At 40.3% G+C, this 26685-nt stretch overlaps 1 protein-coding gene across 1 annotated transcript in view; it reads right to left on the bottom strand.

Annotated features, from left to right (window-relative positions):
* Window positions 1–26414, bottom strand: part of LOC149243341 (benzaldehyde dehydrogenase, mitochondrial-like) — a 108639-nt gene extending 82225 nt beyond the window's left edge. The window contains exon 1 of the mRNA XM_089374486.1: window positions 26047–26414. Within this exon, the coding sequence (XP_089230612.1) occupies window positions 26047–26131 (85 nt within the window). The 5' untranslated portion in view covers window positions 26132–26414. The remainder of the gene's footprint in view (window positions 1–26046) is intronic.
* Between the last annotated feature and the right edge of the window lie 271 nt (window positions 26415–26685).

The following is a 26685-nucleotide window of genomic DNA, read 5'->3' as shown; positions in this document are numbered from 1 at the left end:
CTAAATCAACTTGTTGTCTAACATCACAACCCTCAAATATATTGGTTTATTCAAGTTTCTTTTCCTTTACAACCATCAATAAAAATTGCTTGCATGAATTTACAATCCTTTTCATTTGCCCTGAGTTTATGAGAGTATAATTATTTTTGAGTTTATGAGCTCTTACAGTATATTCTATTCCCTCTTTTGTGAGTTGATACTTATTTTCCACTCTATAGAAAATTGTTTTTCTATCATACAAGTAAGGACTTCCTAAAGCAATTCCACATATATCCAAAGGAATTACATCTAACTCAACCTCATCTACAAATGATGAACCAATGGCAAACCTAAGTTTACATTGTCTAGTCACTTGTAGCTTTGTCTTATCACATAACCAACCTAATGGATATGGCTTCTTGTGAGGTGTGATTAGTAATCCCAGTGTCATTACAATTGCTTCAGAAATTAAATTTACTTGTGAGCCACTATCAAACAAAGTATCAATCTTTTGATGTTTGGAAATAACTCTAATATGAAAAAACTCATGTCTTCTTCTCTCATTTTCTTCACTATCAATAGTTTGGATAGAATTACTAGAAGATGCTTCAGAATTTTTACCTTGTATACCTGTGGCTACAATGGTTGTTTCATCACCTGAGTCTGACCCCAAATATTTTTGTACAGCGGTAGCATCTTTCTCCTTCTTGCCATTGAACTTCTTGGGTTTTAGCTCCGGATGCAGAATCCAACAGTGTTCATCATCATGCCCATCCTTCTTGCAGTGAGTGCAGAAAGGTTTGGTCTTTTCTACTGCATTAGCCTTCCTCTCTTTCCATTTCTACTTCCTATTTTCCTTGTTCTTACTTGCAGTGGATTTGGATGATCCCCCAATCTCTGGGACGACATTCTTGCCTCTAGCCTCTAGATAGGTAGCTTGGACAGATACCTCATCTATGCTAGTAGGGTTAAACATGAGAATAACATGTCTCAAGTAACTATGTAGACCACCTAGATACTTCAACAGAGTTTCAGGTGAGTCTAACGAAATGCCTGGTATCAAAGCTCTTTTTCGAAATTCTTGGGTGTTGTTGAAAATGCAACAAGATGATGGAGCTTAGTGAAAAGAAATCGCCTTCACTAAGTGGGCCCGCAGACTATTTTTGGCGCAAAGTCTATTTTTAGACTATGTCTATTTTTAGACATATGGATCATGGTCTATGAGTTGCAGGATGCTATTTGTGGATGATTGGTCATGTTGGTAAAAATAGATGGACTTCTATTTTTAGACATATGGGCGAAGTCTATTTTTAGACTGCTAGGCTAAAAATAGAATAGTCGAATATTATTAGCTCTTAATAATATTTGGACTATAAACATTATCTTATCCTCTTGGAGCACTTCAATTTGAGCTACGGATGTGGCACATGCAACTGCCAGAAGGAAATACGCTTTTCTTATGGGTTAGTTGAGCTATTGCATGATGGACTTCAGTTAGAACTCAAGTGATTGAATTTGGTGGAGTTGATTGAGGAGTTAATGGAGTTGTGTTTAGTTTGACTTGGTTGAACTAGTTGTATTTAGTCTAACTGTAGAATACACTAGTGATGAGTGATGTGAATTAATTGTTAATTAATTCACTAACTATTAACTCATAAAGAAAATAAAGAATACATCAGTTAACTTACTGCATGGACAGTTCAACGGAGACAGGTGTTAGAGGTGGAGACTACTATCAGTTGTGACTATAGTTATGCATGAGATTTTCACAATCAGTGATTGAGATTGCCAATGAGGATTGCGCAGTACCAACCAAGGAAAACGAGCTTGGATCATTCCTATTCTCACATTGGATTCCGCAGTAGAGGCAGGCAGACAACGGAGGAGATTTGAACCTGTGACTTGATTCAGATCTGAGCTAGTTTGTGTGTAACAGGTGGAGATAGTACTGAGTACTTGTGAGGAGTATTGTACTATGTCTTGTTACATGTTCTCTATCATTATAATATATAGATAGTTGGGGGTTTTCAGCTATATGCTTTCCCCAGTACATCTATTTTAATGTGCGCATGCGATTGATGTTTCATTGTTTTTAATTTCGAAAAATTGATGATCAATGTAGAGGAGGTTATGTATTATGCATGCATTCTGCAAATAGTGTATAATTAGGATAATCTCTGTGAATAAGTGTTATATTATTCAAAATTTCTACATGGTATCAGAGCAGAGTTGATCATCAGATCTATTATTCAGAAAGTGATTACATTTTATTTCTTCAGGTAGAGTCTGTAATCGGGCTAGGTAGCCTCTGGATTCATCCTTCTTTTGGAAGGTGAGATATCCAGTGAAAGCCCATACAGTCAATCTCTGTACAAGAAATACTTTGTTCTCACGAATTTTAGATCAGAAGCGGTTGAGTTTTGAGCTGGTGGAATTCGAATTTGCAGCAGTGTTTTCTTGGTGTCAAAGTTGAAATGTCTTTCAATGGATTGCGATTGGAGTATGCCCTTGAAGGCAGCTCGAATTATATTGCATGGAAAGACAGGATGGAGGCAGTGTTAAATGAAAATGGGTTGAAGGATTTCATAGAGGCTGAGGTCCCAAAGCCTACTGATGTTGCTCACATTGAGGCTTGGCAAAAGAAGACAACAAAGTGTCGAAGGATTCTGTTGGAGGGTGTGAAGGATCACATTGTATCCAGCCTGCATGGAAAAGCTTCTCCATACTTGATGTGGAAAGCGTTGACAGATTTATTCCAAAGCAAGAGTGACCAGAGGAAGTTGGTGCTCAAGGATAAACTCAGAAACATTAAGTGTGAGAATAGAGACAGTATGCCCAAGTATCTCACGAAGTTCACCCAATGCCGGGATGAGCTGGGAAGTGTGGGGTGACTGTCGATGATGAGGACTTGGTGAGCTTGGCTCTCCTTGGTCTTCCGTAGAGTTGGCATTCCTATCAGGACTCTATCAATGGTCGGGAGAAATTGCCAGGATGGGAGAGACTTTGGTATAATCTTGTGCAAGAGGAGATCAGGCGGAATACTAGGGACGGATCTTCATCAAAGGCATTTGATGAAGAAAATTGTGCTTTGGTTGCCAAAGCAAAGAATGGGAAGGAGAAGGTTTCTCTTTTCGAATCTATTTCTTCCAATGATGGGAAGAAGGTTGACAAATCGAAAGTGCGATGCTTTCATTGTCATGAGGTGGGCCATTATGCTTCAAATTGTCCACGGAGGAAATCCAAGAAGGGATCCGGGGAAGGATCTGAAGGTGAGGCACTTGCTTCACAGTTTGAGTTGGATTTCACACTCTTTGCATGCATGGTTTCACCCATGGTGGGAAGTGGTTGGTTTCTTGACAATGGAGCTTCTTTCCACATGACCGGTGATAAGAGTTTGTTCAGTACTTTGGTGGAGAAAGATCTCCAGATACTCATAGCGATGGGTAATGATGAAAAGTATAGTGTCTCAGGTGTAGGCACGGTTATTTTTCAGAGGGAGCATGGAGCTCGCCTTACCTTGACCGATGTCAAGTATGTACCAGGATTGAAGAGAAGCTTGGTGTCGATCGTGATGCTGGAAGATAGAGGCTATGATGTAGCCTTCAGTAAGGGAAAGGTTTTCCTTGGACACATCATCACTAGACAGGTGAAGCAGATTGGTTCACGGGTCAAGAACCTGTATGCTTGAGGTTCAAGATGCATGCAAAGCCTTGAGAAGCGAGGCAACTGATGGAGACTTGGTCGTTGAGAGGGACGTATATTACCTCTCAACATGCAGAGCCAGAAGAAGTCTCAGACGATTGTGTAGGAGCCACGATTGGTGCAACAGCTTCAGGAGGTTGTGGAGTGGCCACAATAAGGGAAGATAAGAGGAGATCGAGTAGAGACATCTACTCATGCAGAGACCTCCAGTAGGGGGAAACTTCGAGCCAGGTGGGCTGAGGAATCACATGCAGCCATACCTCCAAGTAGGAGGTGGGGCGATATAGAGTGATTGTCCCAAGGAGGAGGCGTAGGATCCTTGAGGTACCCAACCTCTTGGATGAGACATTGCTACGGGAGCCCCAATGTGGAGTAGCAGGAACTGACTGATTGAGTAAAGACAGATGTGGATGGAGCGGCAAAGAGAGCGAAAGTGTAGGGAATCCCATGACAGCGCATAGATAGCAGGCTGCAGCAATGCGAGAGGCACACGTGTTTTTCACAGTGCTAGGTGGCACAGAGAGGTGTGCAATGGTGTCAGATGCATGGAGATGTTGCAGCAGCACAGATGTCAGAGAGGGAGCACTTGTCAGCAGAAGGTAGAGCTTCAACATCAGAGTATGTTCCTAGCCCAACAGAGTGGTCAGTTGGGAGTGTTTTTTTTTTTGTTCCAAGTGTTGTTGGAGCAAGTGGAACGAGCAAATGTGTTGCATGCAGAACATTCCAGAGTTGCAGGATAGGGGTTGCAGATAATCCATATCTTGTTGAGAGGGAGTGTTGAAAATGCAACAAGATGATGGAGCTTAGTGAAAAGAAGTCGCCTTCACTAAGTGAGCCTGCAGGTAATTTTTGGCGCAAAGTCTATTTTTAGACATATGGATCATGGTCTATGAGTTGCAGGATGTTATTTTTGGATGATTGGTCATTTTGGTAAAAATAGATGGACTTCTATTTTTAGACATATGGGTGGAGTCTATTTTTATACTGCCAGGCTAAAAATAGAATAGTTGAATATTATTAGCTCTTAATAATATTTGGACTATAAACATTATCTTATCCTCTTAGAGCACTTCAGTTCGAGCTACGGATGTGGCACATGCAACTGCCAGAAGGAAATACGCTTTTCTTATGGGTCAGTTGAGCTATTGCATGATGGACTTCTGTTAGAACTCAAGTGATTGAGTTTGGTGGAGTTGATTGAGGAGTTGATGGAGTTGTGTTCAGTTTAACTTGGTTGAACTAGTTGTATTTAGTCTAACTGCAGAATACATTAGTGATGAGTTATGTGAATTAATTGTTAATTAATTCACTAATTATTAACTCATAAAGCAACTAAAGAATACATCAGTTAACTTAGTGCATGGACAGTTCAGTGGAGACAGGTGTTAGAGGTGGTGACTACTATCAGTTGTGACTATAGTTGTGCATGAGATTTGCACAATCAGTGATTGAGATTGCCAATGAGGATTGCGCAGTACAAGCCAAGGAAAACGAGCTTGGATCATTCCTATTCTCACATTGGATTGCGCAGTAGAGGCAGGCAAACAGCGGAGGAGATTTGAACCTGTGACTTGATTTAGATCTGAGCTAGTTTGTGTGTAACAGGTGGAGATAGTACTGAGTACTTGTGAGGAGTATTGTACTATGTATTGTTACATGTTCTCTATCATTATAATATACAGATAGTTGGGGGTTTTTAGTTGTATGCTTTCCCCAGTACATACTGTGTTAATGTGCGCATGCGATTGATGTTTCATTATTTTTAATTCTGCAAAATTGATTATCAATGTAGAGGAGGTTATGTATTATGCATGCATTTTGAAAATAGTGTATAATCAGGATAATCTCTGTGAATAAGTGTTATATTATTCAAAATTTCTACAGGTGTAACTCTGTACACTTTGCCCTTTCAACTGGCAAAGAGTTTGCCAAGTCATCATAGCTTGTTGCATATAAGCTAGTGGATAGAATTGCTTTTTAATCGCAGAAGCAAATTCACTCTAGACAGAAAGAATTTTACCATTCTTCCTCATGTCATCTTGTGTTCCCACCATACTAAGGCAGTTCCTCCAAGGCGTAGATTGGCCAACTGAATCTTACTTTTGTCTGAGTCGATGCTCTGCACGTTGCAATACACATCAATTTTCCTAATCCAATTATCCAGCTTCTCTGCATTCAACTCTCCATCATATATTGGCAAATCAAATTTAACATCTAATTTAATCAAAGATGCTTGCTTCTTTTTATTTTCAGGACTATCAAGAGGTGTGGGTATCTTTTCTTCTTTCCCTTTACCTTTAGAATGGTTATTTACGAGAGATTCTTCTACTTCTTTGTTATGGGAAGTTGAAGAATCTTCTCTCCGTCCATTCTTAAATTCTCTATACATTTCCTCTACCATGGCTTTCATAGTCAAGAAACTATCAAAGAACTGAGAGTCTGATTCCAAAGGAGTCTCTTCTGACATTTTCCTCCTAGTATAAACTCTACCAATTTTTGGGTCAAATTCAACCAATTCTCCCTTTCCTAATTTAAGCTTTGATCTAGTTATCATTCACCAACAATCCAACACAAGCTTGTCTAACCTTAGCAACCTAGAGCTCTAATACCACTTGACCTAGAATTGATTGAAGACAGTTAATAAGGTATCATAGACTCATGTGCATGGATGTTCCTATGTTATTTTATGCAACGAATCGATAAGATTGCGAAATACACAGACACTGAAGTAGTTAGAGAAAACACAATAGGCAAACATATAAACACAACAAGTTTAATAAGGAGTTCACCCAACACTCCTGGGCTACGTCTCCTGGTCTAGCCTTCAGTGGTGGCCTCTCTATTATGTTTTCAAAGAAGATTTCTTACAATAGTGAGCTCGGTTTGAGCCTCACACAACAAATATAAATCAGCAGGACTGAACTTGGATTCTCCCAGTCTCCCGAGTACACAGACTCGCCTTACTGAAACTCGACCTCTACTAGTCACAGTAATATGAGCCCAATCTGAGACTCATACATGATAGGCATATATAGAGGAGTTTTCTTGAGTCTCTCAAGCCTTCTCTGGAGTACACCGACTCTCTGACTCTCTCTCTAGCTTTGTCTGGCTCGACGCTGCCTTTGCTTCTGGAAGTCAGCTCGGCTTCTTCTCTCTACTCTTAACTTTCTATGTCTAACTAACTGTTCTCTTTCTCTGTTAGTTGGTGGCTTTAAAGCTAATCTGCCTTCAACTGTTCGTTTTAGCTTCCCAACTATCTGATTCTCCTGCCTTTGTCTGTTTGAATTCCCCTGTTCTACATCATCATCACTGTGTAATGCCTCGCAGGGAGGTGGCCACCTATTTCATAACGAACTAGGTGTCAGTTCTCTTAGATGTCTTTGAAATGACCGTTTTTACCGTTAACTCAAGAATGCTCACGAACACGACCTTTTGTCGTCGCATCGTCTATCTCGGACTCCAAATTTTATAAAGCTCTGTCTTTTTCCTCGTTGAATCTGGTCATCCATCGGATCACATTTCCGCCGTCGATCTGGAGCCTCCAGATCCTACAATCTCCATCCATATAGGCTGGGTAAGTAGCATGACATTTACCCGTCCGATGTGAGCGGTTTTCTCTCTCTTCCACCAAACGCGTGGCACCCAGTGTGTAGCATCAAGTGGGACTCGGTTGAAATCGCTTACCGCTCGAGGCCCTTCCGATATCCTGCCAGTTTTTGTGGGACCCCACTTTTGATGGAATCGGTGCGATATCCATTGCATTACATAACTTTTCGGGTCCGGGTCGCTCAGGGATTTTCCATCTTTGAGGGGTTTTCCTGGCAAATCGCTATATTAGAAACCACCGCCGTTTCTCAAAAAGACCTCCCATTTTTCCAATTCATGACAGCGTGCGTTACCATGGGCCAATGGTCTACGCGCTTGATCGAGGGTCCTCATTGCTTCGTGCTGCTCACAAATTACAACTATTTTGAGGATACTTCTGATAAGCTTGATATTTGTAAGAATTTGAAGCTTTTGGCATGAATTTTACAGAGTTATGAAAACTTAGAGAGTGTTTTAGGATCCAATTCAGGTCAGAGGGATGATTCATGAGGAGGGTATCATCCACAAACTGTTGGTGGGTGTGAGTAGTGTTGTTGTGGATACTTAGACCTTTTATAGAACCTTTTAGTCTAGCATTCTTTATGGTTCAGCCAAGATCTTCAGCCATGAGAATGAAGAGGAACGGGTACAAGGGATCTCTTTGTCTAATTCCTTTGGAGGGGAGGAAGGTTTCTATGGGGGAGCCAATGACCAATGTAGAGAAAAAGGAAGTAGAAATAAGTGACATGACCCATTGAATCCAATGGGTGTAGAAGCCAAATGATTTTAGAGTACATTCAATGTATTCCCATCTTAGCTTATCAAAGGCTTTGAACACGTCCAGTTTCATAAGCATGTCGGTCTTCTTGAGGGTTTCGAGAAAGTGAATGGTCTCATGGGCTAAGATAATTCCATCAAGAATAAGTCTACCTTCTACATAGCATGATTGTTCAAGACAGATGAGGGGAGGAAGAAGGGGCTTCAACCTATTGGCAATGATTTTGGTTATAATTTTGTAAATAACATTGCAAAGAGTTATGGGTCAGTATTTACTTGGGGAAGTGACATTGTTCTCCTTTGGGATTAACTAGGAAGGTGGCATTGAAGGGCGGAAGGATGGATCTATTACTTTTCGATTCTTCCACGATTACATGTGTTTCGCTACTTAGGAAATGTCAACAATGTTTGAAGGATGTAATAGTGAAGCCATCGGGATAAAGGGCTTCTCTATCCACCATCTGGTTAAGGACTTCCAAGATCTCGAATTCTAAGATGAGTCTGATGAGGGTTGCATTATGGTTTTCAGAGACCAGTTGAGGGATGTTTGTAGTGATTTGGTTGATGGCTCCCCCTCGCTGTAGAGGAGGCTCCTGTAGAACATCAGAGAGGTAGTTGAACAACTCCTGTTCAATGCCTTCCTGCTTTTCTACAATAGTTCCAGCCCCTATCCTAAGCATAGTGATGCAATTGGTGGCCCTATTTTGGATGGTTGATTTATGAAAGAAGGATGTATTGTATTCTCCCCCTTTGACCAAGTGAATTATGGATTTCTACTTCAAGTAAATTTCTTCCTATTTGTAGTTCTCCTCTAGTTGCTTAGAAAGGTCTGCCTCCTTGGCATTAGTTTCCTTAGTGAGATCATTCAGTATGATTTCTTATTGGAGAGTGGACATAACATTCTCAACGAATTATTTTTCTTGAAAGACATTGTCAAACTCCTCTGTGTTCCATCTTTTGATAGGAATTTTGATCTGCATGAGATTTTGATGAAAGATGTACATCTTGGACCCTTTGAAGTGTCACATATCTTTCCACCGACCTTCGATCATGGGGATGAGGTTGGGGTTTGAGAGCTAGAATTGTTCAAACTGAAAGGGACATTTTAAATATTTCCCAAAGGTCCTCCATGAAAGGGATATGGGTCAGTGGTCTGGCCTCAAGGATGGGAGGATCTCTACTAAGAGTTCATTCCCACTAACAAGGAGGGGTTCTACCACAAGGAAGCGATATAGATGCGACCAAATCTGGGCCGATCCTCCTCTCTTGTTGTTCAAAGTGAAGAGGTCGTTGGTAGTCTTCATGTCCACGATGCTTGCCTCATCTATGAAGGTTCTCAAATCCTCTGATTCTTGATATATTTGTCTTCTACCACCTTTTTTCTCCCTAGTGAGGTGATGATGTTGAAGTCACCTCCTATAATCCATTTGGAGGGGTCTAGTTGCTCCTTCAGGGAGGTAAGGTGATGAAACATGTCTTGTTTCTTGGAGGGAGTTTGTGGGCCATAGACATTGGAGAGAGATCCATGTATGCCTATTCCTAACCATAAGAGAAATTTTGGGGTCTAAAATGGGCCTCCTAAGGAATATTATAATATAATGGTTGAAATAATAAAATAAGATTAGATTACATCATCAAATTTTAGAGGGAAAAAAGAAAAACTACTTTTTCAACTCGTATTTTTAGTGTATCTCTCTATGGTTTTATTCAAATTTTGAGCTAGAGAATTCATTGGATGCATAATTTAATTCTTCGTCGAAGTACCCATGTTGCATTATTTCGATGGACCCTACTACATGAAAAATTAGAAATGCATGAAAAACTTCATTGCAATATTGCGATGACGTTTTTCATGCATTTCTCATTTTTCGTGTAGCAAGGTCCATCGAAAGTATGCAAGATGGGTACTTCTTGGATGAGGAATTAAACTACGAGTGTTCCCACTTGAAATATATATATATATATATATATATATATATATATATATATATATATATATATATATTAGTTCAATCTAAATTAGGATTCAAACTATGGGATATAATTTCCAAATTTTAAATATTTAGTTAAAAAAAAAATTTCATGTTTTATTTTCAAGGAAAACTTCATAAGATATCTTATTCTTTCCTGGAATATTCAAATGGAGGACAAATCAATTGCTAATGACAATAACAATTGGTAACCTAATAAGACTTTGCTAAACTAGAATCAAAGAAATCACAATGAACTCTTTCTTGAAACGATGAGTTAACCTACTTGATGAAAACAACCTTGTCAACTCAAAAAGATGATCAAATAACTACAAGAAACCTATTTGAATATTGTAAATTAAATCAAAGAAACTCTCTTATCAAAACTTGGTTAACATAGGATTTAACAGGGATTTTATAAGACAAGTTGAAATTTGATTCAAATGCATTCGAATCCATTCTTTTGTACAACACTAGAACTCATATACTAATGATTTGGCTCCCTTCACCTTTCTCCCTCTCCCCTTTTGATGCTAAATTTTGATGGAGCATCAAAAGAAAATATTAGTAATGCCAAATATATAGTGAAATAATAAGGAAAATTGGGTATATCAGCGAATAATTTTACAACAATCCAACCTTCGCATTGAGAAAACTTTTTGTTCTCTAAATCATGAAGGTCACTAGCTTGGAAGACAAAGGGGATTCTCAAATAATAATAAATAAACTAAGTTAGATCCAATAAGCTAATCAATATTATTAGCAACGAATATTGAATTGGAAGTTGATTTCAACCCTCCAAATAATTTAAGAAATATTGTTCTTCATAAATTCAAGATCATCCACATTCAATTATTAAGAAATGTTAAGATTGTTGATGCTCTAACAAACCCAAGAGTAAATTTTGGTTGGGGGACATTACAAACGTGGTGTAAAGATAAATCCAATCTACATTTCTTATCTTGGAAACGTATAAATCATTTGATTGTCAAGCATTAAGAGAGAATAACCTAAACCTACAATCTCATTTTTTGCTTCTTCTACTTATATGTAACACCCATCACGTTACCCTTGTTGTTGTAATGTTAAAATTTTGACTATGTAATACCAACATGGAGGCCATGGATGGTTGAGAAATTATGTTGTAAAAATGAAATAAATTAAATGTGAATTTAATTGGCTAGCCTAAACGGAGGGACACATGGATCCAAGGTTTTGAGGCGCTTTCTTGTTGTGTGCATATTGGTTTCTTTTGGCATGCAGGTTGATTTCTAGTGACATGTTTGTTGGGTATACCTACAATGGTAACATTTAGCCTCATTAACATATATGTGACCAACCACCAACCTACAATGACATGCTTTTAAAGGTTGTAGAGTGAGCAACATGGGGAGGGATGGCACCATCCTGTTCCTCCTAGTGGATCGAGACAAAGAGAATGGAAGCCTAGGAAGACAAAGTGGAGAAGTGGAGACGGTGCCCTCACCCAAAGAGGGAGGAGGTGGCGTAAGGAACCAAACCATCAACTGATAGATGAAAGAGTGTGATTGTATGGAAGGGAATAAAAAACTCACAAAAACAAACAATGTGAAACATAGGAGAAAGCAGTGGAGGGAGTTGGTAATAAAGCTGGGTAAAGAAAGAGCAAGGAGCTCATGGAGCCAAACAGAAAGATTGAATTGGACTGGATCTTTGGTTCAAACCTTATGAATAAGCTCATAAGAGTAAGGGAGTTGTTGTGGTGCTTACTACTAGAGGGAAGTAGATAATTCACCTAGGCAGTGGACTCCTTGGTGTGATTCCCTTAAATAATCATCCCCTCAAACTTTGGATTTGGCTCAAGGGTGGTACCTAGCCTATGGTTGGGTGGAGAGTCGAATTACCTCCTTTAGTTGCCAACTAATTTAACTCTCTCTCTCACGCACATATATATGGTTTTATTGAATTGTTGAAAATGTGTGCTTGTTACCATATTCTTGAATAGTAGGATCACTTATATGGTTATGACTAATTTTCTGAGGTTCACTCAGTTAACCTATTATTTTATGAGTTCTCAACTATCTTATATGTTTATGAATTGGGAAGCTTACTGTCATACCCATGCTTTTAATTTATCTTACATGTGATGAGTTTGAGTTATATGTTGTGTGTTAAATGAGTATTTGGTTAGAGATGATAGTCACTTAGACAATGAATGATGCAATGATCCTATGAGTTTATGAATACTTATATATATTATTGTAATTAAGAATTGTAATTAGGTTAATGGCCTGAGATTCCTGATGTTACATATATTGTTTGTAGTCCTTTTGTGTAATCATATAAACATGTATGTCTTCTTACTAATCAATGAAGGAATCCTAACCCAATGATGAAGTTAAATAACTTTCAATAGATCTCAAAATAACATTGGCTTGCATATCTCATCTTGCATAGTGTTGAAGTTGGTTGAAATGGCCTTAAGAGCCATGCCTTTCTCTTAGTTCTAGACTTGTTGTAATTTGGGTTCAGATGGAACCCCTTCATTTCTTTTGGATTGGTATAATACTTTTGAGATTCTTTTCTCATGCCCTAGTCTCAGCCTTCGGAAAATTTAGTGTCCTGAAAAGTGATTTGGTCTAAATAAAGTACCCAGATTTCCTTTGTTTTTCCCTTATTTTTCAAGAGTGCTACAGAAATTCGATGAATCTGAGCATTCAGGGGATCCGAAAGTAACAATGGCACATATAAACATGAAGGCCTAGATACATTCGAGGCCAGATTATTTTGAAGTGTGGAAGGATATCCGACGATCCAGGAATCTGGGTATGGTGAGGATGCACACCTATTCATAGACCCAGATATGCCATATTCCAAATACAATGTGGAGATCTAGATGATATGTGGTGGGTCCCACACCATATGCATTGCCCAAAAGATGGATATGGATTATTGTGGAAAGAAACTAGATCTGGGGAATTTGGGATTCAAGGTGGTGAAGAGTGCATGTGTACATGAAGACACATATGTGGTCAGAGTTGGATCACCCTTAGGTAGGATTGGATCCAGGGAATTTGGTATCCAAGGGTGACATCAAAGTGCACACTTTTGTGATAGTTGGATAATAGTTGGGGTCAGATTACTTTTAAGTGCGAGTGGGATTCGTAGATCTAGGGAAGTGAAAACCTAATACAATGGTGAGCGGTTGGATCAGTCATGAACTAGATACATTAGGAAATCACTGCAAACATGAAGGGGGCAAGCTTGGTGGGACCCATGCACCAGAGTTGATATGAAAAGTACCATGATGACCTACTCGGATGTCACACAAGAAGTTTAATGATGATGTGGACCCACATTATGTTGACATGGCAGTGCCATGTGGACTACACATTGGTGCCACATGGCAATACTGCGATGACGTGGAGCCCTTACGCTACCCATTGTTCACTACACCTTGTATTTTCTCATTTTTGAAAATCGTGGGTGGTGACAACCCCATGTGACATGACTTGGACATGAAAATAAGCCCCTTTGTAATGACTTGTCAAGGTGACGAGGAGGCCACATGGATGCCACACGATTTTATCGCCACCTGCCGCTTAACAACATAATTCAACCCTTGAGTGTTGATGGTGGTAATGGTGGACTAGTGGCAATAGAGCGCTGGTGACAATTAACAATAAACTTGCCATTTGTCGGGACAACCAACTAATAGGACTACCCTCATTATCTACCAGCTTCCTTTTTGTAGTGCAATCGCAAAGTCTACAGGATTGATGATTTACAAGTGCTTACATCCTTCCAAAGGTTAACGCAAGGGGGATGGGGGGGGGGGGGGGCGAAAAAAACCACTCTGGTAAACCACCATAGTATGAGGACGACATAGATCTATTGTGGGGGTTCCTTTTCCAATCTACAAATTGGATATTTGGCCCCTCGTAAGCCACCTTTGGTTTTTGTCACTTGACGACCTTTCCTCGACATAAAAACTCCACACACTGCTAATAGACAAATTTATCTTTCTTGGATACCATATGGTAGCCTAATCTTAATGTGGCCTTATACAATTGATCAAACTTCATGAAGTTATAAATTTCAATCCAAGAGTCAAATTAAGATAAAATTTATATCTGTATTCATGCTTCTGTGATCCATAATGAATTAAACAAAGTCTTTCGGTATAAATCACATGAGAGAATTTTTTGGCCGACGCGTTTTGAACCAACAAGTGTGGTTCATCATCTGGTCCTAATGATGAACCACACTTGTTGGTTTGAAACGCGTCGACCAAAAAATTCTCTCATGTGATTTCTACCGAAAGACTTTGTTTAAAATTTATATCGTCAAAAAGCTCTCGACAAGCAAAGCACGATGATGGAATTTGTTTTGAGATTTGAAGAAGTTGTAAAAAGAGAAATTTTGTGACTCCATCTTCAAGATACACCTTGGAGGTCGAGTCAATTCAATAAGGAACACCACCTGTAGCCCGAGATACTGTAAGGGTGGTGGGGGAGAGACTATTACATTCTATGCAAGAGCGTCGTGCACAATATTGCAAAAGGTTGTGCATGAGATAGAAAATGTTGTACAAAGTGGTAAAAAAAAATTCAAGAGAAACACAAAGGAGAATAATTTGCAAGAAGAGTTTGAAGGGAAGAAATAAATTTGGGATAAGTTATTTAAAAAATATGCCAAGGTAGAAGTGAACCAATGTACAAAGGAGGATGGCATACAGGGAAAAGGTTCTAGTGCAACTAGAAAGGGTGTAAAAAATGAAGATGGTGTAACAACACCCTACTTACCCCAGTGGGGTGGTGGCTACTGATAAATCCAACCTTTCTTATTTTGTTTAAAAATTGGATTACTTTTTTTTCTTATATATCTATACATATATGTACCCTACCACTACCCCCGAGCGGTCCCCACCGTCGCATAAAAGATATGAAGTTTCTAGGCGGATACCTGCACATTTGAACAACGAAGTCATCATAAGAAACTCTGACAAGGTAAAGTGCACGATGATTACAAGGAGGTCACCCCTCAGAATGGGAGGAAAGAAGAAACCATTGATCGCCAAATCAACGACTCATATTCTGATCCAGATTTAAACGGGAACGCAACAAATTACAGAGATAACCATAAACACAAAGATGCAATGGAAATAATACTTCATTTCATTAATGCAAAATACTGAAATATGCTTACAAACAACAATGGAAATAAACCAGCTAAGGCGATGGTAGCTTATCTCTAAGAAGAGATGTGGCAGCTACATGCCTCTGAACTGTGTTACAATGAGGCTCACAAGCCTATTTATTGTTGAGAAACAATGGAAAACCCTAAACATCCAAAAACCTAACCCTAGAAGATGAAACATCAAACTGTGGGCCCCGTTTGGGTAAATTTGTACATCAACTTCTAGGGGTCGTAACTTTGGCATACGATCTCCGTTTGACGCGCACAGTATCTCGTTAGAAAGATCTATCTGAGAAATACAACTTTGGGAAGAGAAACATTGGTCCATGGACCCATGCTACCCCCAATTTTCCAAAAAAACGTCGTTTAGGGCCTCAAAATGTTTCCGGAAGTTCAGGACCGGAAAAACTACTGAAAATAGTAAACTGTGCTACAATTAAGGAAACTGAAAAGCTAAAAGAAACAATGGTGGGGTTCCAAGTGGACTTGGTAGGTGGCCACCAATATCCACCTAGATAATTCCTCCCCCCCTTAGGAAATAATAGTCCCCTTTGCATTGAGTTCCTCCATGAGATGAGGAAACTTCTGTTGAACTTGGTCCCTGGTGAGCCACTTGCCCTAGTGAAGGAGTTGGCCTGCTTTGACAACTCGATACAGTTGGATATTCTGCTGGCGAGTGTGCTTGATCTGTGTTTCCATGATTTGATCAGTTGTGGCTTGTTCCATGCAATTTGGATTTAACTATGTGGGTCTGAGTTGTTCTGCAATGTCGGATGTGTCTAGTAATGGTGGAAAGTATGGCCAAAGGCGGTCCACATTGAACACTGGGTGCAGGCCAAGGAATAGGGGAATGCTGAGCTCAAATACATTGTCTCCCATAGCCTTGGTAATGGTGTAAGGACCATATCGGAGTGGTCTTAGTTTCTAATAGGCTTCGGTAAGGCGTTCCTTTTGCAAATGCAACCAGACTTTGTCGCCCACCTGAAACTTGTGTGGCACCCGATGTTGATCATGTTGCTGCTTGTACTTGGCATTTTATTTCTCTAGAATGTCATGGACCTATTGGCGAATATGTTGGATGTGCTCAATGAATTTGTTTCCCTTATCTGTTTCGGACTGGACATGAGCATGCGTGAGTAGCTGCAAATGGCATGGCCACATCAATAGGACATAGTGGCTGGAATCCCAAGCCCACCTGAAAAGGGTTGTGGCTAGTCGAGCTATGGAGAGCCCGGTTGTAGCTGTGCTAAACATAAGGGGGAGGCTCTCGTCCCACGTGCGTGGATGCTTTGAGTTGTACATGCGCAGAATGTGTAGGATCATCCTGTTGACAACCTCTGTCTGGCCATCAGTTTGAGGATGGAAGGCTGTGGACTTAGTGAGTTTGGTGTCGAGCATCGACCAGAGACTAGACCAAAATGTACTGGGGAACCTGTTATCCCGATCTGAGATGATAGACTGTGGGATCCCAAAGTGTACCCACACTCGTTCAAAGAAGAGTTTAGCAATGGCTTCTACTGTGATATTCTTCTTGCAGGCAGCCATAATGGCCATCTTCAAGAACCTATCGACGACCGCAAAAACACAGTCATTTCCATGCTTAGTGGAAGGAAGGCCTGACATGTAATCCATGGAGATGGATTCCCAAGGTTGACTAGGGGTAGGCAGCGGGGTGTAAAGACCTTGCTGCTTGATGGTTGGTTTGGCAATGGCACAGGCAGTGCATGCTCTGATGTACTTCCCAACATCCTGTCGAAGATTTGACCAATAGAAATACTTCTACAGTACTGCCACCATTTCTCAAACCCAAAATGTCCAGCAGCCCGACTGTAGTGTGCTTTCCAAATCATCTTGGAACGCTCACTTGAAGGAACATAAAGGTGACGCAGGTGGCATAACAGGGCATCCTGGAGGTGAAAATCTGGAACATGCTGACCCTCCAAGAGTGTTTGGTATGTGTGGCTGAATTCTAGGTCGCTTTTGTAGAGAAGTGGCGAATCAGAAGTCTCGTGCCCACAAGAGTTGAGCACAGTGGTTAATGCCATGATCGGTGGTCGACTGAGGCAATCTGCAACATTATTGGTGCTACCCTTCTTATACTTGATATTCAAATGGAACTATTGCAGGTATGTGGACCACTTATGATGGTGATCATTCTGCAATTTCCCTTGGGTCTCAATGAACTGTAGGGGTCGGTGGTCTGTGTGGATGACCGTTTCCTTCCCCAAAATGTAATGCTTCCATTGTCGGCAAGCCTGCACAATGGAATACACCTCTTTTTCATAAGTGGGATACTTCTAGACGGTGTCTGAAAGTGTCTCACTGTGATATGCCACTGGATGCCCGTGTTGAGTAAGGACTGCCCCAATAGCATAGTCAGAGGCATCTGTCTCGACTTCAAATGGTTGTTGCAAGTCTGTTAATGCGAGCATTGGTGTCGTGCAGAGGTGATCTTTCAACTCTGTGAATGCCTTCTGTTGTGATTCAAACCAAAATAATTTTGCTTTCTCTCCTCCCTTGGTGACTTGACTCAAGGGCCAAGTGATATGAGAAAATCCCAACACGAACCTGTGGTAGAAGTTGGTAAGACCTAGAAAGTTGTGGAGCTCTGTCAGAGTGGTTGGAGATGGCCAATCTCAAATGACTTGGATCTTAGTTAGATCCACATGCACCCCCTTTCATCAATAATGTATCCCAGATACTGAACCTGGGACATGCCAAAAGTGCATTTCTCCAAATTGGCACATAACTTGTGTTGTTGCAGTGTTTGAAGAACCTGTCGGATGTGGTGGAGGTGCTCTTCCCAACTCTAGCTGAAGATCAGGATGTCATCCAAGTATACCACTACAAATGAGTTGGTAAATGGCTGCAAGATGTCATCCATTAGCCTCATGAAAGTTGCAGGAGCATTCGTCAATCTGAAAGGCATAACCAACCATTCGAAAAGTCCCTCCTTGGCTTTGAAGGCAATCTTTCACACATCGGAGGGTTCGATTGGTACCTGGTGATATCTTGACTTCAAATCGATATTGCTGAAATATTTTGCCCCCTTTAGTTGGTCCAAGAGGACAATGATCTTGTTCAGTGCCCGATAGTCAATACAGAGTCTCCAAGTCCCATCCTTCTTCTGTACCAACACGATCGGGCTCCCATAGGGTGATGGACTGGGACGGATGTGACCTTTCTGTAGTTGCTCCTGAATCTGCCTCTTGATTTCATCATTCTCTAGAACGGAGCACCGATAGATTGGTCCATTGGGCAGCGACACACCTGGGGTCAGATCGATGGAGTGCTTGACCTGACAGTGTAGAGAAACCCCTGTGGGGGAGGTGAAGATGTCCTCGTACTCCTCCACGAATTTGTCCATCTGTAGTTGTCGTGTGGAGGGGCCCTGTCTGGAGGTCGTGGCCACCGTCTTTTTCTTTCCTTGAGGGCGTATCATCAGGAAAACAAATTTCCTGGTTTTGGAAATGAGATTACTGCATTGTTTTGCAGTAATCAAAGAGATGGTGGTAGGCAGTGCTACCTCTGGTATCCTGTACAAATTATCTCCCAAAGTAATAATAACCGCACAGGGCCTTGATTCATACACAGCATGTCGCTTCCACAAGTATGGTTGTCCTAATAATACATCACAAACTTCAAGGGGAGCAATGTCACACAATACCTCATCCGTGAAGGGCTTGATATTGTATGGAAGGCGACACTGCTGGCTCATGCAAAGATCCTGTCCTTGGTGAAGCCACCCGATGGTGTACGGTTGTGGATGTGTTGTGGTCAGTAAGCCCAGCCACTTCACTACCTCTGCCGAAATGAGGTTCTTTTGGCTCCCGCTGTCGACAATGAACTGTAGCGAAGAGCCCTTTACCCACATCTAGGAGTGGAAGAGACGCTCCTCCTCCTCTGGATCTTCAGGTTCCTTCTTCTGGATCTTCATGGTGGCAACGGTGGCGTTGGGCTCCGCATCGATAATCTACTTCACTTTGTCATTCCCCTTGTCGGGTTCTGACTCAAAGTCGGAACATGCATCTGATTATGAAACCTTTAGCTCGGCCACCAGTGATTGTTTGGCCCGACACTCACTTGTGTTGTGAGTGGAGCTCTTATGGAACTCACACCACTTTCCTATGTCCCTTTTCAGCTTCACGGCATTGTTCTTTGCTTGTAGCTTTGGCGAGTTGTGTTGGGCCGCCCCGCCTTGGCTTTGTCCTTTGTTCTGTGATTTGGGGGCACCTTTCCCTTGCTTCAGATTCGCAGATCCAAAGTCTCGCTTCTTCTGTTTAAACTTTTTCTTGACCTTGACGGCATATCGGGTTGTCGTGCCGAGTGAGGGGATGTTCAGGAATTATATTTCTTCCTGGATGTACTCGTGCAAGCAACCACGGTACTTGAGTACCAAATGCTACTCTGAATCCTTGATACCCAACTTTGTGCGAAGGGTATGGAAAATATTAGTAAACTCCAACACGTCTTGGTCCCTTTCCTGCCGCAGTGTGGTCCACTTTATGTATTGATCCTCATAGCTTCCAATAGGGTAGTGCTGCTCCTTGATGGAATCCTGGAATGAATCCCAAGTGGGTGCAGTTGAAAATAGTGAGCCTGTACTTTCATCCTTCTGTTCGCAGTAGGTTTCCCAGCAGTCCTTGACGTGGGGGGCTGCTTTGGGAAGAGAAAAAATAATCTTTTCTCGACTGGAAAAATCATGAACAGAAAAATAACCCTCTAGCAGATTTAACCATTTATCGACGACATCTGCGTCTATCTGACCCTCGAATATGGGGATTTCAAAATTAACTTGTACCTTAAACGGTGTGGCGTTTCCAGAGTAGCCGTTGGAAGCTGATGTGTCACCCCTGGGTAGCGTTGAAGGATCTGAGCAAAGTTGTCCATCATCGCGTTCCTTTTTCGCTTGAGGGCTTCTTCGAGCAAGATTTTGATAGGATCTCCTGCCCCCTCGTCTTTCTTTTCATCCGCCATGGGAGGTCGTTGGGATTTGCGAGGCCGGAATTGCAAAGGTTTGACCAGTTCAAGCCCTAACTCCTTATATCCCAACCTTGTTGGGGACATGCAAAGAAAAACAGAGAAAAAGCAGACCGCTCTAATACCACTGATCCGGATTTAAACAGGAACACAACAAATTACAGAGATAACCGTAAACACAAAGATGCAGCGGAAATAATACTTCACTTCATTAATGCAAAATACTGAAATATGCTTACAAACAACAATGGAAATAAACCAGCTAGGGCGATAGTAGCTTATCTCTAAGAAGAGATGTGGTGGCTACATGGCTCTGAACTGTGTTACAATAAGGCTCACAGACCTATTTATTGTTGAGAAATAATGGAAAACCCTAAACATCCAAAAACCTAACCCTAGAAGATGAAATGCCAAACTGTGGGCCCCATTTGGGTAAATTGGTACATCAACTTCACGGGGTCGTAACTTTGGCATACGATCTCTGTTTGACGTGCACAGTATCTCGTTAGAAAGATCTATCCAAGAACCACAACTTTGGGAAAAGAAACATCGGTCCATGGACCCATGTTTCTCCCAGTTTTCCCAAAGAACATCGTTTAGGGCCTCAAAACAGCTCCGGAAGTTCAAGACCCAAAAAACTGCTGAAAATAGTAAACTGTGCTACAATTAAGGAATTTGAAAAGTTGAAAGAAACAATGGTGGGGTTCCAAGTGGACTTGGCAAGTGGCCACCAATATCCACTTGGATCATATTCACTCCAACACCTTCCATTACCTTTTCCAAAACCACTACAAGGGGTATCATAGAAGGCAATTTCAGGTTTTCCAAAACCATCTACAGGGTCTGTTGATGTGCACATGATGACAAGTTTGGGCCCATTCCTCCGATCTCATCATTGATATTGGCTTACCACGTCATCTCGATGCTTCCCATGCCTGTTCCCCTTTGTACCTTTGGGTGGGTCCTTTGGGACACATTGTCCCGGTCCCTTCACCTCGATGACTTTGATTGCCCACCCCTCTTGCACCTCCAATACAATTCATCCCAGCCTCGTTTCCCGGACGCTCTTCTAGCCTGCGTCTCTCAGGGTTCTGGGGGTCAACCTCTGGGACACGTCATCCCAGTCCCCCCGACACTATCGTATATTTATATGTCTTCTCTTGAGAAAAGCACGATTTCATAAGGATAAACCCAATCTTTCTTATTCTGTTAGAAAAATGGGATTACATTTTTTCTTATATATATATATGCCCTACCAGTACGCCTTGGCGGTCCCCACCGTCACATAAAAGACATGCAGTTTCTAGGTGGATCCTCGCACATTTGAACAACGAAGTTGTCATAAGCAACTCCGACAAGGTAAAGTGCACTATGTTTACAAGGAGCACACCCCTCGGAATGGGAGGAAAGAAGAAACAATTAATCAACGACTCATATTCACTCCAACACCGTCCATCACCTTTTCCAAAACCACTACAAGGGGTGTCAGAGAAGGAAATTTCGAGTTTTCCAAAACCACTTGCAGGGTTTGTTGATGTGCACATGATGACAAGTTGGGTCCCATTCCTCCGACCTCCTCATTGATATTGACTTGCCACGTCATCCCGACCCTTCCCATGCCTGCTCCCCTTTGTACCTTCGGGTGGGACCTCCGGGACACATTGTCTCGGTCCCTTCACCTCGATGACTCTGATTGGTTGTTCCTCTTGCACCTCTAGTACAATTCATCCCAGTCCCTTGGCCCGAATGCTCTTCTAGCCTACATCTCTTGGGATTATGGGGGTCAACCTCTGGGAAACGTCACCCCAGTCCCCCAACACTATGGCATATTTATATGTCTGCTCTTGAGCAAAGCACGATTTTATAAGGACTGGTTTGGCATGTTTAATTTGGTTTTTTTTTCTCCACAAACCCAGTGTGCACATAATTTACATTACTTGAGCTTAACAATTAAGTTAAGTATTTAATCAACCAACAAGGTTAAAATTACCTCCCCAGTTCTTACTCACACTACCTACATAGTTATACACTCTCGGTGCCTACATCATTGATATATATATATATATATATATATATATATATATACGACTCCTTGCATTCAGAGCATTTGGAGCAAAATCACAGTCACAAGAACCATTTAACAAGGTCTCTTTCTTTTCAGATTATCACTGTAAATTATGCACATTTCAAGCAATCAATGTAGCTTAAATTTAATAGTTAAAACATATACAAATACATCCATTGTTATAATACACATGTACATGGATTTATCTTGAATTGAAAATAGAAGTATGGGAAATTGAGTTTGGGACAAGGACTCTCCACCCAATAATAAAGAGTTGCAGTCAGTCCTCACTTGCAAATGTCACCCCCAGCCAAATTTCAAAGATTGAGGGGTCTTTCTCAAGGGAATAAAACATCAATTGCTAGCTGAAACAAGGACTCCGGAGGCCTCCTTCCTCCGCCCACCAGCTACTTAGAAGTTACCAAATGTACAGGGAATCTAGAAGCCAACAACTTCCACCCTTAAGTATCCAATGGTAGCCAACCAAAACACACAAGGAATCCAAAGGCTTGTTGCCTCCACCCAAGAATTTCAAGGGAGTCTAGAGAAAAAAGTCTCCACTCTTCAAACAAAACACAATGGTTCCACATGCCTTGGGGAGTCTAGAATCCATTGTAAAACCAAACAACAAGAAAGGCTCCAAATATCCTCCTTTCAAGAATCCAAGGAACAACCCTTCACCCTAGCCATCAAGGGAATCTAGAAGAAGACCATCTTCACCCTTTTGATATACAAGGAATCAAAAGACCATTGTTCCTCACCTAGGAGAGATCTTCTTCCTACCAATCTTTCCAATTGCACTGATATCACTGTCTTTCTTTTCTTCCTACAAGTCTCCTTTGTTGTTCCTCCTACTCTGTTGTTGAATGTTGAATTATGATCGAATGACAGAGAGTCCCCCTCTCCTTTCCTCCACCTTCTATTTTCTCTCATCTTTATGTCGTTGTCAGCATAGTCCATTTCCCCTTTAATTTCTTTGTCCTTCCTGCCTTGTAATGTTTTCTAAGGTAGCATGGCTCTACGTACTTCTCTTGCATCCCAATTTAATTCATGTCTAGGTCATTGAAAACACACCAACCAACCTTTATTAGTGCATAATTAAGGAATGGAGTAAATGGATGTAATATTAATGTCTTGAATGTTTTATGGTTATAACCTCTTTCAATTAATAGTCTTGCTATATCTTTAGTGATGACAATGCACCTCAAGTAAAACCTTCTTTATGGCAAGTAATTGAAACACTAGAGCTAGACCACACTACCTTTGTTGGACACCTAAGTGGATCTTGATTTGCATGTCAAGCCAACAATTGGTTATTTGCTAGGACCTACCAAATATAACCCAATTGTAGATTTAGACAATTAAAGGGCCTATCCATAAAGTCAATCATGACTTTTTAATTAAGACCTTTAATAACTCGGATCTACAATCAGGTTAAGGATAAGCATTAAAACCCAACCATGTAATGTATGATACCCCTATATTATAATGAAGCAACTCCTCAGAAAATATACATAATTAGTTTGATGAACAAAGCAACTTCTTCAGAAAGTATGAGTTTCTTTTCATTGGGTGGGGGTGCAAAAGTATAAGGACCACTTTCTCTTTCTCTTGGTTATAAATTAGGTAAATATTTCTCTGACAGCCTGAATTAAGAGATTTCCAACGTCAAATATGCACGTAGGAAGGTTATAATTAGGCTACCCAAAAAAATTCAATAAATTTACAGACTTTCTCTCTGTAACTAATCCAAATATTCCTATTAGAACTTCAGAACGAACATCTCTATAACTAAAGCAAACATTTCTATTAGAAACCTGAATTTAAATGTCTGGCTTCAATATGCATTAACTAAATTTTCAAGATTTCACACAAAATAAAACTGCTGGTAGCTAAATGGGTAAACATTCTATTACATCTTGAATTTAGAGATTTTGGACACAAATGAAGATTATAATTAGGCCACTTCAATAAATTTATAGCGTTTCTCTCTGTAACTAATCTAAATATTCCTATTAAACCTCAAAATGTACCTCTATAGCTAAAGCAAACTTTCCTAGTAAAACCCCGAATTTAAATATCTGGCTTCAAAATGCCTTAAGTAAATTTTCACATTTTCACACGGTATCAAATGCTTGGTAGCTAAATAGGCAATCATTTCCATTACTGCCTTAGTTTAGAGATTTCCGACGTCAAATTTGCACAAAAGAATATTATAATTAGGCCATCTCAATAAATTTACAGACTCTCGGTCTATAACTAATCCAGATAGATATTCCTGTTAGAACCTCAAAATGAACCTCTCTATGGCTAAAGAAAATTTTCCTATTAGAACCCTGAATTTAAATGTCTGGCTTTATAATGTCTAGAGTGAAATTTCAAATTTTCACACAAAACGAAACTCTTTGTGACTCAACAGACGAATATTTCTATTAAAGCCTGAATTTAGAGATTTCCGACCTCAGATTTGCGCAAACAAGGATTAAAATTAGGCCACTTCAATCAATTTACAGAGTCTCTCTGTAATTAATCCAAATATTCCTATTAGAAACTCAAAATGAACCTCTACAAAGCTAAAGCAAACATTCCTCTTAGAACCTTGAATTTAAATGTCTGGCTTCAAAATTTTACCGTTTTAGCTTAAGGAAAGGGAAGAATATAATAACGCGCATCGATAAATTTACAGTCTCCTCACTCAAAAAGAATTTCTTTGTACGCGAGTATTCTTATTGAAATCTAAACATCAATATAAATCTCTCGTACACAAGTACTCTTATTAAAGCCTGAACATTAAATAATTCTCTCTCTAGCTGCTGCACATTCCTAATTGAGCCTAGACGTTAAAATGAAACCCTCTGTAACTAAAGTTGTCAACATTTACACTAGACCCTGTATTTAGAGATGTCCTGCTTCAAATCTGGAGGAAAGAATACAATAAGGCGGCTTCAATAAATTTACAATCTTTCCCTCACAATCAACCTTTCTGCAGTTATGTACGAAGTACTTCTACTAAAACCTGAATATGGACATTAAAGCCTGAACATTAAATGTTTCTCTCTATAGCTACTGCACATTCCTACTTGAGCATGGACATCAAAATGATCCTCTCTGTAACTGAAGTTGTCAACATTTATACTAGACCCTGTATTTAGAGATGTACTGCTTCAAAATTTGAAGGAAAGAATACAATAAGGCAGCTTCAATAAATTTACAATCTTTCCCTCAAAATCAACCTAAAGAATACAATAAGGCGGCTTCAATAAATTTACAATCTTTCCCTCAAAATCAACCTAAAGAATACAATAAGGCGGCTTCAATAAATTTACAACCTTCCCTCAAAATCAACCTTTCTGCAGCTAAGTACGAAGTACTCCTACTAAAACCTGAATATGGACATTTCTGGCTTAAAGATTTCACAATTTTGGCTTTAGATTTCAATAAACTATAATCTTTCCCTCAAAATCAATCTTTCTGCAGCTACGGACAAATTACTCCTAGTAAAACCTGAATATGGACATTTCTGGCTTAAAGATTTCACAATTTAGTTTTAAATAAAGAATATGATACAGATACTTCAACACGTTTAGAAAATTTCACTCAAAATTAGACGCCTGAATTAATTTGAGATCGAAGAAAAGATCAGAATAAGTTGAATTCCGTAACTTTACTGCTGTCACACTTTAAAGCCAAACCAGAGACACAAATAATATTCTGAGACTTAACAAAAACCGTAATGCTGAGTTAAACTTTTGATGTATTAAGCTTAAACAAACGAGGACGAAGTAGAGAATATGGTCAGCATCCTGATACCTGGCGATCCAACAGCAGATGAACGGGAACCAGCAGACCGCACTCCTCGCACTATAAGTGAAGAAAATCTCCTGGCTATTGTCATCGTTGTTGCACTGGAGCTCCAACAACCTTCTCCTTCTAAGTTCTGGGAGATATACAACCTTCTCACTCCTCCTGGACAATAGGAAACATTCGGGAATCGCAGGTTATAGGTGCATGCACTGGAGCTCCAACAACCTTCTTCTCATGGGAGACATACAACCTTCTCACTCGTCCTTGGGAGATGGGAAATATTCAGCAATCGCAGGTTAAGGGTAGGTGCATCGACTTGTCAACCTCAAAAGAAAGCATATCTTCATATTGAATTAGTGCAAGAAGAGGACACACTTTCTTTGCTTTCATCTGGAATGGTGTATATACACGTAGATGGTGTACATCCCTGACTTACAGAGTCTGAGTGACAGTCCCTCTCTTTGAATCTTGGATTCAATTTGTCTTATTTGACGGAGTACGACCGATCAAGTATGTCTGTCCTTTATTTTTATCATTTGAAGATATTAAAATTTGGTGGAGCCATTTGATTTTATTTTGTCGTTTATTTTTCTTTTAACATTGTCGTTTATTTTTCTTTCAACCTATTGTAAGAAGTCGGTTGAA

Source organism: Pinus tabuliformis, chromosome 8 (genome assembly GCF_031772625.1).
Source record: "Pinus tabuliformis cultivar Carrire ecotype Pingquan chromosome 8, CPIR1, whole genome shotgun sequence".
Lineage (NCBI taxonomy): Eukaryota > Viridiplantae > Streptophyta > Pinopsida > Pinales > Pinaceae > Pinus > Pinus tabuliformis.
Note: the sequence above shows the minus strand (reverse complement) of the source record. Positions and strands in the feature narration are given on the sequence as shown.